The sequence below is a fragment of the Rhinopithecus roxellana genome, chromosome 3 (genome assembly GCF_007565055.1).
Source record: "Rhinopithecus roxellana isolate Shanxi Qingling chromosome 3, ASM756505v1, whole genome shotgun sequence".
Taxonomy (NCBI): Eukaryota; Metazoa; Chordata; class Mammalia; order Primates; family Cercopithecidae; genus Rhinopithecus; species Rhinopithecus roxellana.
Genome location: NC_044551.1, coordinates 185,159,975 through 185,171,917, shown reverse-complemented (window position 1 = coordinate 185,171,917; position 11,943 = coordinate 185,159,975). Strand labels below are relative to the sequence as shown.

The 11,943-nt window shown below is 41.0% G+C and overlaps 1 protein-coding gene across 1 annotated transcript; it reads left to right on the top strand.

Moving 5' to 3' along the window:
• Positions 1–987: 987 nt before the first annotated feature.
• On the top strand, positions 988–7,478 carry PTTG1 (PTTG1 regulator of sister chromatid separation, securin). The gene is made up of 6 exons (XM_010369931.2): positions 988–1,082; positions 1,466–1,567; positions 1,874–2,058; positions 3,309–3,402; positions 6,465–6,623; positions 7,340–7,478. The coding sequence occupies exons 2-6, from the start codon at positions 1,477–1,479 to the stop codon at positions 7,417–7,419; spliced, it is 609 nt and encodes a 202-aa protein (XP_010368233.1). The 5' UTR covers positions 988–1,082; positions 1,466–1,476; the 3' UTR covers positions 7,420–7,478.
• The last annotated feature ends 4,465 nt before the right edge of the window (positions 7,479–11,943 follow it).

Below are 11,943 nucleotides of genomic sequence, written 5' to 3'. Positions count from 1 at the left end.
ACCATGTCTATGTCAGGTATAGTGTTAAGCCTTTTGGGAAAGAGTAATATGGAATCAACTCCTCTCTCTCAGCTAATCTGCAGGTATAAAATGTATATATGGTGACCTGTGGGAAGCGGAGCTTGAATGACACAGGTCAGCCTTATCTTTTGAATGTATACCTTTATCTTGTGGTTGCTCAATGTATTCCATTTTACTATAGAAACAGGAAAAGGTCGTCAACTTTTTCAAGCAAAATTTCTTTTCATATCTGGGAAACTGGAATTCCTTTTTTATATCTTTATTATCTCTCTGATGTTCTCTTGCACCCTGGCCAAGCCCTTCCAGACAGCTTTGGTTAGTATATTATTGAGATGTTAGAGGTTTAAAATAAATCAGTATTAAATGATAGGATTTTAAGGGAAGACTAAATTATGTATTCATTAGATTCATAATTTTGTTCCTAAAACAGATTCGTGATGGTATAACAGAAACAGCATCTTAGCCTGAAGTGTTGAGGATAATCCTAAGATTAGGGAATGATTAGTTTGTTCTTAATCATGAGCATAAGAGAATGACTCAAACGCTGCTGTTTGATCTATCTGTACTTACATTTCTTCTTAATTTTAAATTTTCTCTCCTAGTATTCTTTAGACCCAACATTGGTTGTTTCGACCATTTCTACAATATTTCTATTTATTTTCCATCCTATCTACGGTGCCATTTAAAAAATATATCTTAAAGCAATAAAACATTGTTATTGAGTCAGTACCACAGTCCATGCAGCTTAATAATATGGAGAGCAAAAAAAAAGCCTCTCAATTTTTTTTTTAATATTACACGACCCTAGATTTTTTTTTCCCAGAAAACGTGCCACAAAGTTTGCAAGAAAGAGCTTTTGGGGCGGAGTCCTGGCTGCTTAGGTCCCTTCCATTGGTTCGGCTTGATGACCACGCCCCCGGCCCCGCCTCTTGAGTGGAAGAGCCAATTGGGCCGCGAGTTGTGGTTTAAACCGGGAGTGCGCCGCGTCCGTTCACCGCCGCCTTAGATGAATGTGGCTGTTGGAAGCTGCGTGAGTGAACGGGAGGGTCGCCGCTGGTTAGGTGAGTCTGGTCGGGTGGGGAAGGAGGCGGGCTGGGGCTGGGGCTGAAGCTGGGGCTGGGGCTGGGGTTGGGGTTGGGGGACTGCCTGGGGCGTAGATGGCTCCGAGCCCGTTTGAGCGCGGTCTCGGACTGCGAACTGGACCCTTGGCAATTCTCTGAAGAGTGCCAGCCGCAAACCGCCTGCTCCTCGGGACCTTAGAGCCTCTGACTCAGGCTGAAAGATTTGAGAGCTGGATTAAGTACTTGTTGGCTCACGCCCGTGACTGTTCCTCTGTTTGCTCTTGTTTTTGTGTGGACATCCCTAGGATAGAAACTTTGGTATGTTGCTATACCTTTGCTTCTGCCACCTTACCCAGTATCTAATATGTATTTCTCATTCTTAGAATAATCCAGAATGGCTACTCTAATCTATGTTGATAAGGAAAATGGAGAACCAGGCACCCGTGTGGCTGCTAAGGATGGGCTGAAGTTGGGGTCTGGACCTTGTAAGTACACAAGGCTGCAGTCGGATACACTGGTATTGTGTACGTGGCCTGGAACTGGACGAGACATTTAGTGTACTTTTTGAGCAATTGGAGTCAAGTCTGTTATTGGTCCTTTTTCATTTTCAGTATCTTAATGAGATGATTTAAGGGAGTACTGAATCTCAGCTATTAGTCCTATCATATCCATACCACTACCAATAATGGGGGGTGGGTTTGGGGGTGAGAGGTCAAGTTTACATACACAGTATTCAAGTTGTACAGGTATTTTGCTGCTGGAATATTCTTATAGTAAGAGTTTTTCTTCAGCAATCAAAGCCTTAGATGGAAGATCTCAAGTTTCAACACCACGTTTTGGCAAAACGTTCAATGCTCCACCAGCCTTACCTAAAGCTACAAGAAAGGCTTTGGGAACCGTCAACAGAGCTACAGAAAAGTCTGTAAAGACCAAGGGACCCCTCAAACAAAAACAGCCAAACTTTTCTGCCAAAAAGGTAAGTATTGGCTATAAAGACACTCTTTAAACACGTAAGCACTTTTGACTCTTAAAATGACGATTGGCATCATCCTATACAGCTTTCTTCCCTCTGAGTAGAAGGGAAATAGAGGTTAGCAAGCAGAGTAGTGGAGGAAACTCAGATTGTCCTTGTGGACCTCTTGGTGCCTTGAGATTGGGAATCTCAGATGCAGCTAATGCATATTTGTCCCTCACCTGTCCTTAACTAGTGTCTTAAAACTGATTGGTGGTATCTACTTAGATACGTACTGAGAGAGAGGGTGCCTTAAGAGGTTCTGTTGCTGCTATAATAGCACAGGTGTTGCCATTCTCCGCCTAGCCTTCCAGGGCAAGCAGCAGCTTGTTAGGTGACAATTTGCTAGCATGTTGATGTTTGTGTGTGGGTCACAAGCTACAGGTCTGTGTATCCCAGACTGAGAGCACTTTGCTGTGAAAGATGACGTTAGCATGAGGATTAACACTTTATTTGAATAACTTTTGTTTAATTTGCATTAGGAAACAACTGGTGAATTACATGTAGTGCAACTTAGGACAAAGATGTCTTTTTAAAAAAGTGAATTAACTTAAAAATATTAAATACAGGAATTGCAAAGATATGGCAAAAACGAGACACAGAACTGAAGTGTGAGAACCCCATAGGGAGTTCTAGGCATGCATATGTGAGGTGAGATAAATCAGGAATATGCCGGCTTCCATTGTAGCACCCTTCTGTAGTAGACTGTAGTAGACCTGTCAACTCCAGACTAGGAGATTGCCCATGGTGTTTTTCTAAAGTCCTTGACAATGTCTTCCTGCCTCTTACTCAGTGTATTTGAGGAACACAAACTTGTTTTTAATATTAACCAAGCACATAATTAGGTAACACTTGCGGAAAAATCACACTCCCATAAGCCAAAAATGGCTTTGATGATGAGCTACTATCCTGGGTGATTCATGCCCGTTTTCTCCTCTGTTAGGTTGAATAATTGCATTGATTAGCTCTGAATTAACTGCATTCTTGATAACTTATGCTGACAGGTGCTGGTACTTAAAATTTCAGATTTTAACTTTTGAGTCATGCTACTCGAATTACATTTGAATCATATTATTTGAAGTATATTTAAGTGTAATTATGAAAACTAAGGATTATGGCTTCTTAGAAGGCAGCATGAAATTGACAAATTTAAAAACTAATCAGCTAATGAGACTTCCACTCTCACTAACCCATATTTTCTTTGACTGTTCTAGATGACTGAGAAGACTGTTAAAACAAAAAGCTCTGTTCCTGCCTCAGATGATGCCTATCCAGAAATAGAAAAATTCTTTCCCTTCAATCCTCTAGGTAATATCTTTTGTAATTGCAAAAAGTGCTTTTGGCCTTTAGTTTCTTAGTATTCAGCTCAGCTGTAACTTGATATGAATATAATATATGACCAAAAACTATAATGAGACTGTCTGAATCTGGGTTGTTTTGGACAAATGTACTTGTTGATGGAATTATTTGCAAGGTATCATCTTAGATCAAGAGGGGAATAGGAACAAAGATATAGAAGACATTGTTCCTGTCTGTGAAGGCTTATCACCTAGAGGAGGTAAGATGTATTCATGAATATTGAGTAAGTCCCATTGTGGACAGTTTTTCTCACAAGCCTTTTAGAAAGTGAGCTTTATGTCAAGTTGAGCAATGCCTGAGAGTGCTTTGGTAGGATTATTTCTTTGGTTAGAAAAATCTACATAAGACAGTGAAAACCTGCTACATGTATCTGAAGTATTTTCTGTTTTGGAAACAGCTTTTCAAGCTTTAATTTACTCAACCATTTGAGGAGAAGCCACTGTGTGTCAGGCATCGCTAGGTGCTGGACACACTAACAAGATGGGCCCTGCCTGTGGGAGCCCACAATTTGAAGGGAAAGTCAGATGCTGGACAAGTCATCTCACTGTGAGTGTGAGCCAGAAAAAAGAGCATTGTAGGTCAAAGTGGTGCAAAGATCCTGAGGTAGGAAAAGGGACTGAAGTGGTTCTAGGAAAAATACAGGCAGAATGAAGGAGGATACAGGTGAGGTGTGGGGGCAGATCAGGGAGGGCCTTACAGATTTCTGAGCTGGATCTTTTATTTAGCCTTTTTTAGCCAAAGAGGTCATGTAGTTATTTTATTTAGCCAAAGAGGTCATGTAGTTATTCTTTTACTAATTTGCATTCAGATTGTTCTGGCTTTTAGAAACTACAAACATTTCTACGATTAGTATTCTTGAAATGGTCTTGTTGCAAGTTTGTGAGTACATCAGGAGGGAAACTGAGAAGGATTGCTGGGTTCAAGGGTTTGTGTGATTAAGTTTTAAAATTATAAAATGTGGTGCATCTGTGCTAATAATTACCATTCAGCCATTGGGGAAAATGAGGTAGATTTATGCATATTGATCAAGAATGAAGACCACAATATCGTGTGTTAGAGGAAGGAGATATTGCTAAGTGGCCCTTCAAAATAGTGTAAATTGTTAAATCCATCTACAGTGGATGAAGATGTCTACTTCCTCCATGTTCACTAACTATCAATGTTTTAAAACTCTAATCTTTATCAGAAAAGAAATATTTCATTGTTTTAAATTTGTGTGGTGAGCATATTTGATTATTGGCCGCTTAGTTTTTCTTTTATTAACTTCCTGTTTGTGTTTTTCTTTGATTAAAGAGCTCTTTGTAGATAAAATTAGCTCCCCTTATATTGCAGACTTCTTTCCTCTGGAGTCTTTTGTCTGTTTATGATTTCCTTTACAATTCAGTGGTTTTAAGCTAAATAGTCACATATCATTCAATTCTTTCTTGACTTCTGGGTTTTACCAGACTTGAAAAAGAGCAGACTAATTCTTGAGTACTTAGGCTTTAGAGAACTTTCATACCTAAGGACAAAGATTTAGAAATTAAAACTGAAAAACTTAAGATATTCACTAAGTAATCACATTACATTAATGTAAATTTTTTTTAACATAAAATATTTGTTTTGGAAAAGTTTTGAGAAGAATGGCATGGTTTATATTTTTGAAAAATATATGAAGAAAACCTGACCTCACACAGATATGTTTTAATAGTCTTTTCAGATAAGCGTGGATAGTTTTCTTTGCCACTACACTAAAACCCACAAGTGACTGTTTCTGAATATATAATTGCAATGTGGAATCTGAAACCATATCAATGAGCATTTTGAATCTTGACAGTAAAATCCATCAGTCTGTTTTGCACTTGGAATGTATCTTTTATTCTTGCATCTATCTTGCGTTGATCATTCAGAAATATTGATTCACTGAGATATGTAGATACCCATATGTTGAGATGCTTTATTATACAATATCAAAAGCACATTAATATCACAACTGATCTCATCAAAAAAGTCTAAGGCACCTGTCAAGCTAATGACTGCAGATAAGTTTTCCAGAATTCCTTTTTTTTGGCCAGACGCGGTGGCTCATGCCTGTAATCCCAGCACTTTGGGAGGCAAGGCTGGCAGATCCCCTGAGGTCAGGAGTTCAAGACCAGCCTGGCCAACATGGTGAAACCCCATCTCTACTAAAAGTACAAAAATTATCCGGGCGTGGTGGGCGCGCCTGTAATCCCAGCTACTTGGGAGACTGAGGCAGGAGAATTGCTTGAACCCGGGAGGCAGAGGTTGCAGTGAACGGAGATCGTGCCACTGCACTGCAGCCTGGGTGAAAGAGTGAGACTCTGTCTCAGAAAAAAAAAATTTCATTTTTTTGTTTTTGACAAAATTTTGACATTTTATATTCTGCCATTGGTAACAAAGCCTGTCAGTTTTCCTTGAGGTGATAGACTTCTTTCATGCCTTTGAGAAAAAGTGTGACAGGCATCCAGGTCTGAGTGACCATGGGATTTCTTGCAGTTGTTCAAGTAAAAACAGTATTTCAGGAAAAAGTTCTCTAGTTTTAGCTTGCAACTCAGACAATTGCACAAATCCTTTTGCTTTGAGATAATCATATTTTGGTGTGCAGTGGAAGTGCTTTATGGCATACTTCTCATTTTATCACATAGAACATTAAAAAGACATCTTCTCAAGGATGGAGAGCTAATAAAATTAATACTTTCTACTGCATAGGGTGAAGTGACATTAAGTGAAACTGGCTTTTTTAAATTACAAGTGCAGAAAGATGCAGAACATAGAGACTGCTCATATGGTTTACTGTCACTGCCTTGATTTGTGTTGAGGCACCAGCAGCTTTATCCACCATTGCCTTGGTACCATCATTACAAATGTCAACCCAGTGGGAAAAGGTGTGAATATTGTCATGAAAATAGTTTTGACCTCATGGACCCCCTGAAAGTGTCTCAGACCACAAGGAGTCTACAGCCCACACTGAGAACTGCTGCCCTGACAAAAACACTTTCTCTCTGTAACAGACTTTGAGAGTTTTGACCTGCCTGAAGAGCACCAGATTGCGCACCTCCCCTTGAGTGGAGTGCCTCTCATGATCCTTGATGAGGAGAGAGAGCTTGAAAAGCTGTTTCAGCTGGGCCCCCCTTCACCTGTGAAGATGCCCTCTCCACCATGGGAATCCAGTAAGTGAGCAAGTGCCATTCTAGAAGGGCTGCAAACAATTTGTTTCATAACACTTCCATTACCGTGGGAACAAAGTTGTGCAGGAGGTGAGCCTGTGAGTCATTTCTGTCCTTCAAATGACAAGGATAAGGTTTCAGAAAAATAAACTATTCTCAATTGGTATTGCTTTTTAGTCCCAAATGCCGCAGTAAAATTGTTATTCTGGAAACTGGATAGTCTTAGTTACAGCCAAAAGATTAATTCTCCCTTTACATCTTCTTAGGCTGTAAGTTGAAGCATATATAATAAACTTGTTGGAATGATGATTCCATATTATATCCAAAGCTAATATAAGATCAAAACACCTGTGCTGTAGCATAGACTGACAATAATTTCTTACTGCAGAAGGTTTGAGGTCTTTGAACTGGTAGTCAAAGACATCATTATGTTTTCTGTTTGTTCTGATGTGGGATAATTTGTGCTAATAAGTTACATTAGTGAGACTGTTAGCTCTTACTTTGGTCTCTAAGAGATTCAGATACTTCTAAGACTTACTTCCTAATGAAAGTCAATTCTGGGGCCACAGACATATTCCAAAAAGTGTGTGTCAGGAGGGGATGGAGGTGATTGATCAGACAAAGGGAAAAACATGAGTTTTTGACAGCTGATATCTATGTTGATATGGACAATGACTCAACGATTTGCAGAAATTTAATAAGAGATTCCTGTTTTCTAGATGTGTTGCAGTCTCCTTCAAGCATTCTGTCGACCCTGGATGTTGAATTGCCACCTGTTTGCTGTGACATAGATATTTAAATTTCTTAGTGCTTCAGAGTTTGTGTGTATTTGTATTAATAAAGCATTCTTTAACAGATTCTTCCAAGTATTGTTTGCTTTTCCGTGGAGTTTACTTAAAACAATATGAAAGCTAGCCGAGGTGTTTAACAAAGAGTCTATAATGTGACAATAGAGATTTGTCTGATTTCTAAAAACTTGAATCCTTTTGGTTTAACAGCTTATTTTAGAAGCCACCACTGTTTTTCCTGAAAAGTATAACCCCTCAATGTATACTTTATTGACTTTTTGCGGCCATTAACTAGTGACAGTTATTAGATCTCTTAATTAGAAGAGCTCTTTCCAACTCATTAAGTATCTATTGCTAGGCATTCTTTATTGCTGATTTGCCTTAGTTTCTAATGACTTTAATACTCAGTATTGAAAGGCTCTAAATCTGAGAATTCAATCTCCTTGGGATCTTCAGTTAGGTTCCTTGAAGATCACTGGAGATAATTTACTGATAGTAAGGTCTACACTCCACCTATAGGAAACTGTATTTAGTTATTTACCTTGTGTTGGACATGAGTATTTGAGAAGCATTATTGTGTTTAATGTTTGACACTATTTTCCAGATAAGATAATGAAGCTCAGAAGTTCATTGATTTGTCAAAGATGTGAAGAGCTAGAAAATGATAGAGCTGGTATTTTGATCTCAGTTCTGAGGTTGGAATCAATATAGAGATGGCAAATGGTTGTTCATAGGTTTTATCTTATTTTATTTTTTTTTTTGAGGGAGGGGGTAGATATTTTAAAAACCTTAATCATTTCCACTGTTTAAAATTCTAGCGTTTCACCAATCTGGCTTTGGAGAGTTCTTGAAAAGAGATGTGTCCATAGTAGACCCTATTTTTGTCACTTGCTGGGGTTGGAGGTGGATTGCTGCTGCTGCCTTTTGGGTGGAGTGTAGGCTTTCTATCCCACAGACCCTGCCTTAAATGGCCTTAGTGAGAACTGAAGTGATCCTTTTACTTTTTGTGTCTCTTCTCAGACCTAGCCTACTTAACTCACTTGACTTGCTTGGGCCATGTAGTCACCTGAATTTGACGCTTGCTTGATGCTAAGTTATATAAGAAGTCTTTCCCTTGATATATCAGTAGTTCTATGGTCAAGTTAGAATGTGAACCCTTTGGCATTGTTACTGAAGGAAGTTGAAGGATATTAGGCATGAAATACTAAGAACACCCACAACTGCTTATCCTGATTTTAAAACTTTTTACCTTCTAAATATAACTGAATCAGTGTGACTTTCTGGAATTAGTAGAAAGGCAGACTTCTAGGAGAAGATAATACCATAAGACTGCTAGGGCATTTGGCTTTAGGGGAGAGTTAGATTTAACATCCTCAGGTAAAATAGGACTGCTAAGAAAAGCAAAGTATAGGTTGGACACAGTGGCTCACACTGGTAATCTCAGCACTTGAGAGAGTGAGGTGGGAGGACTGCTTGATCCCAGGAGCTCGAGATCAACCTGGGCCATGTAGTAAGACACTTGTCTCTAAAAAAATTAAAAATAATTAGCGGGGTGTGGTGGTGCATACCTGTAGTCCTAGTCTCAGGAGTTTGAGGCAGGAGGATCGCTTGAGCCCAGGAGTTCAAACTTACAACTTGAGTGGCTATAATGCCACTGTAATCCAGCCTGGGTGGTAGAGTGAGACACTCTCATAAGCAATGAAAAAAGCAAAGTGTAGTTCTGAATGGCTTTCATACTCTGCAACACAAACTGAAGCTTTGGAAAATTGTCTTTTGTGGTAGAGGGAACCAAGGGCTGGGAGCAAGGAGACTAGTCAGTCCCTTACCAGTTAATTGCTGTCCTCTGGGTCACAACTGAGTATGGAGGGATCTGATCTTTTCATCTGCTGTTAATCAGATTGCAGTGTGCATAATGTGTGTTGAGACTGAGAACTTTAAGCAGATGCTCCTCCATTAATACAGATAATTTGCATCTTGTGGGGGTTGTTGCTATTTTGTTAAGTTCTGACACTTTTTGAAATAAGACGGACTTTATTCATACCTTTACAACTCTGTAATCCTTCTACCTTTCTCTACAGCACCTTTGAGACTGCCCCTCAGGATCCTGTACATTCTTAAGAGTAGGAGCTAACAGTCAGGAATGCCATTATCTTGCTACCATTTCTTCTTTCTTACCACAAGTTGTATTTTCCTACTTCTTTGCATGCCAGCCGTGGATTTTACCTTTTTTCATGCTGGGTGTTTTTACAATTCTATGAATATTCTTAACCTTTGTTCTGGAGTATGGGTAAGGTACCTAGAAGCAATTTGATTCATGTGAGACTTGCCTTTAAGGTTAGGCATCACTAGAGCAGCATTTAGCCCAGGGCTAATTTCCCTCTGCTACTGAAGTGCCAGAGGCTTAGGACTCTGCTGCTCCTGAATTATGAGGTTTTCCTGTCTAGCTGGTGGGAGAAGACACTATTCCCAGCCCTGTGTGGGCTTCAGGAATTCTTCCCTCTGATCTTTTCAGCTTGTTTTCTCATGCATATATGGATCAGCGCCCTTCTGAATATTACAGGGAGACCCTCTACAAATTTCCAGGGTTCTCTCTGTGCAGCTCTCTCCTCTACAGTGCTCTGCTCTGCAAACTTGGCCTGCCTTGGCCTGACTCTCTGTCTCTTCAACTCAGGAAATTCACTGGGCTCTGCCTGCCTCCCTCCCTTCCCTACTCTGAGGCCTGGAAACTCCAAAGTAGCCAGTGAGGACAGTCATCAGCCTCACCTCACTTATCTCACATTCCTCAGGCATCGCTGTTCTTCGTCGCCTGATGTCTGCTGTTTGGGAAGCCCTTGTTTCATATATTTTGTCTTGTGTTTTAGTTTCAAGCGGGAGAGTAAATCTGGTCCCTGTTACTCCATCTTGGTTGCCTTTGAAAGTTCCTTCCAGGTATTCCTTTTTTTTTTTTTTTTTTTTTTTTGAGATGGAGTCTCGCTGTGTCACCCAGGCTGGAGTGCAGTGGCACGATCTTGGCTCACTGCAGGCTCTGCCTCCCAGGTTCACGCCATTCTCCTGTCTCAGCCTCCTGAGTAGCTGGGACAACAGGTGCCTACCACCGTGCCTGGCTAATTTTTTTTTTTTTTTTTTTTTTTGTATTTTTAGTAGAGATGGGGTCCATGTTAGCCAGGATGGTCTTGATCTCCTGACCTCTTGGTCCACACACCTCGGCCTCCCAAAGTGCTGGGATTACAGGCATGAGCCACCACGCCCGTCTTTTTTTTTTTTTTTTTTTTTAAATCGAGGTAACATTCACATAAGACAATTCATTTAAAAATGTACAATTCAGTGACTTTTAGTTCATGCAGTATATGCAACTATCACCACTGTCTAATTTCAGAACACTTTCATCACCCCCAAAAATAAACCCACGCCCATCAAGCACTCATTCCTCACTTCCTTTACTTTGGAATGATGTCCCTCTGCCACCCGGATGAAGTCTGAGTTGCTCAGTGTGGCTCACATGGCCTTGTGGTGGCTCTTTGGGGTTGTAATTTCCTCTCCTCATTCACCTGGTTCACACCTGTCCATCTCTAGTACTCCAGTGAGATGCTTTTCTTACCAGAAGCCTTTTCTGATACCCTAAGATCAGATTATGTATCCCCCAATTTGCTCAATTAGCCCCTCACCTTAGCTTTTTCCTTGCACTTACCGTGCTCAGCTGTGTCTGGCCTTCTCCGCTATACTGGGAGCTGGATGAGGTGTGTCCTGTGCAGTGGTGTATTCTCTGCCTGGCATGTGACAGGTGCTCAGGGACTTGCTGAAATGAGTTAAGATGTCATCAGTCCCTGGGGATCCATGTTCCTGGAGACCCAGTGACTGCATTGTACCCACTGTTAGCATCACACAGTATCAGGGCCAGGGAGCCTGACTTGAAGGTTTCCAGAGAGAGAGTGGTGGGGGCAGGCACAAGTCTAGGAGGTCAGCTTCTCCCACCCTAGACAGTTTCTGGTCATCTGTTTGTGCCCCGCCAAGCCCAGGTATAACCTGTTTACCGAGAAGCTCCAGCTCTGTGGGGGAAATATAAACTGGGTTTCTTTCTTCCTTAATTGCCACCAACCATGTTTTATTGACCCATCCTCCTTTCTGGGTGGTGGGTGATGCTGAGCAGCATTCAGACAGATTTCACAGCTTTCTAGGTACTTTTGGTTAAAATTAAACTTTGCTTATTTTAAAACTTGAGGTTCAAACCTATTTCAGGTTCTTCTCCCTCTCCCCCAGGACAGGTGAGAGCTCGGCAAAAGCCCATGTGTATGCTCTGCTCGCCACACATGTCCCCTCTCCCCTTCTGGTGTTAGGACCCTTGTGGGGGCTTAGTCCAGCCCCAAGCCTGGGAGGACAGCTGGAGGGAGAAGAGAGTCTGCTCCTGTGACAGGCTACTTGTTGGTTATGGGGAGGGTGCTGGCTTCGTTTTGGCTGTTGTGCTCTGCACCATGCTGGCAGCCTCTGCTCATGGGGAGGTCCTTACGTAGAGAATCACCCTCTCCTCCATGGCTGAA

Coding starts and splice junctions, on each gene's coding strand:
- PTTG1 (XM_010369931.2), top strand. CDS start 1,477: ATGGCTACTCTAATCTATGTTGATAAGGAAAATGGAGAACCAGGCACC. Junction 2,059..3,308: donor CAAACTTTTCTGCCAAAAAG/GTAAGTATTGGC, acceptor TGACTGTTCTAG/ATGACTGAGAAGACTGTTAA. Junction 3,403..6,464: donor CTTTCCCTTCAATCCTCTAG/GTAATATCTTTT, acceptor TCTCTGTAACAG/ACTTTGAGAGTTTTGACCTG.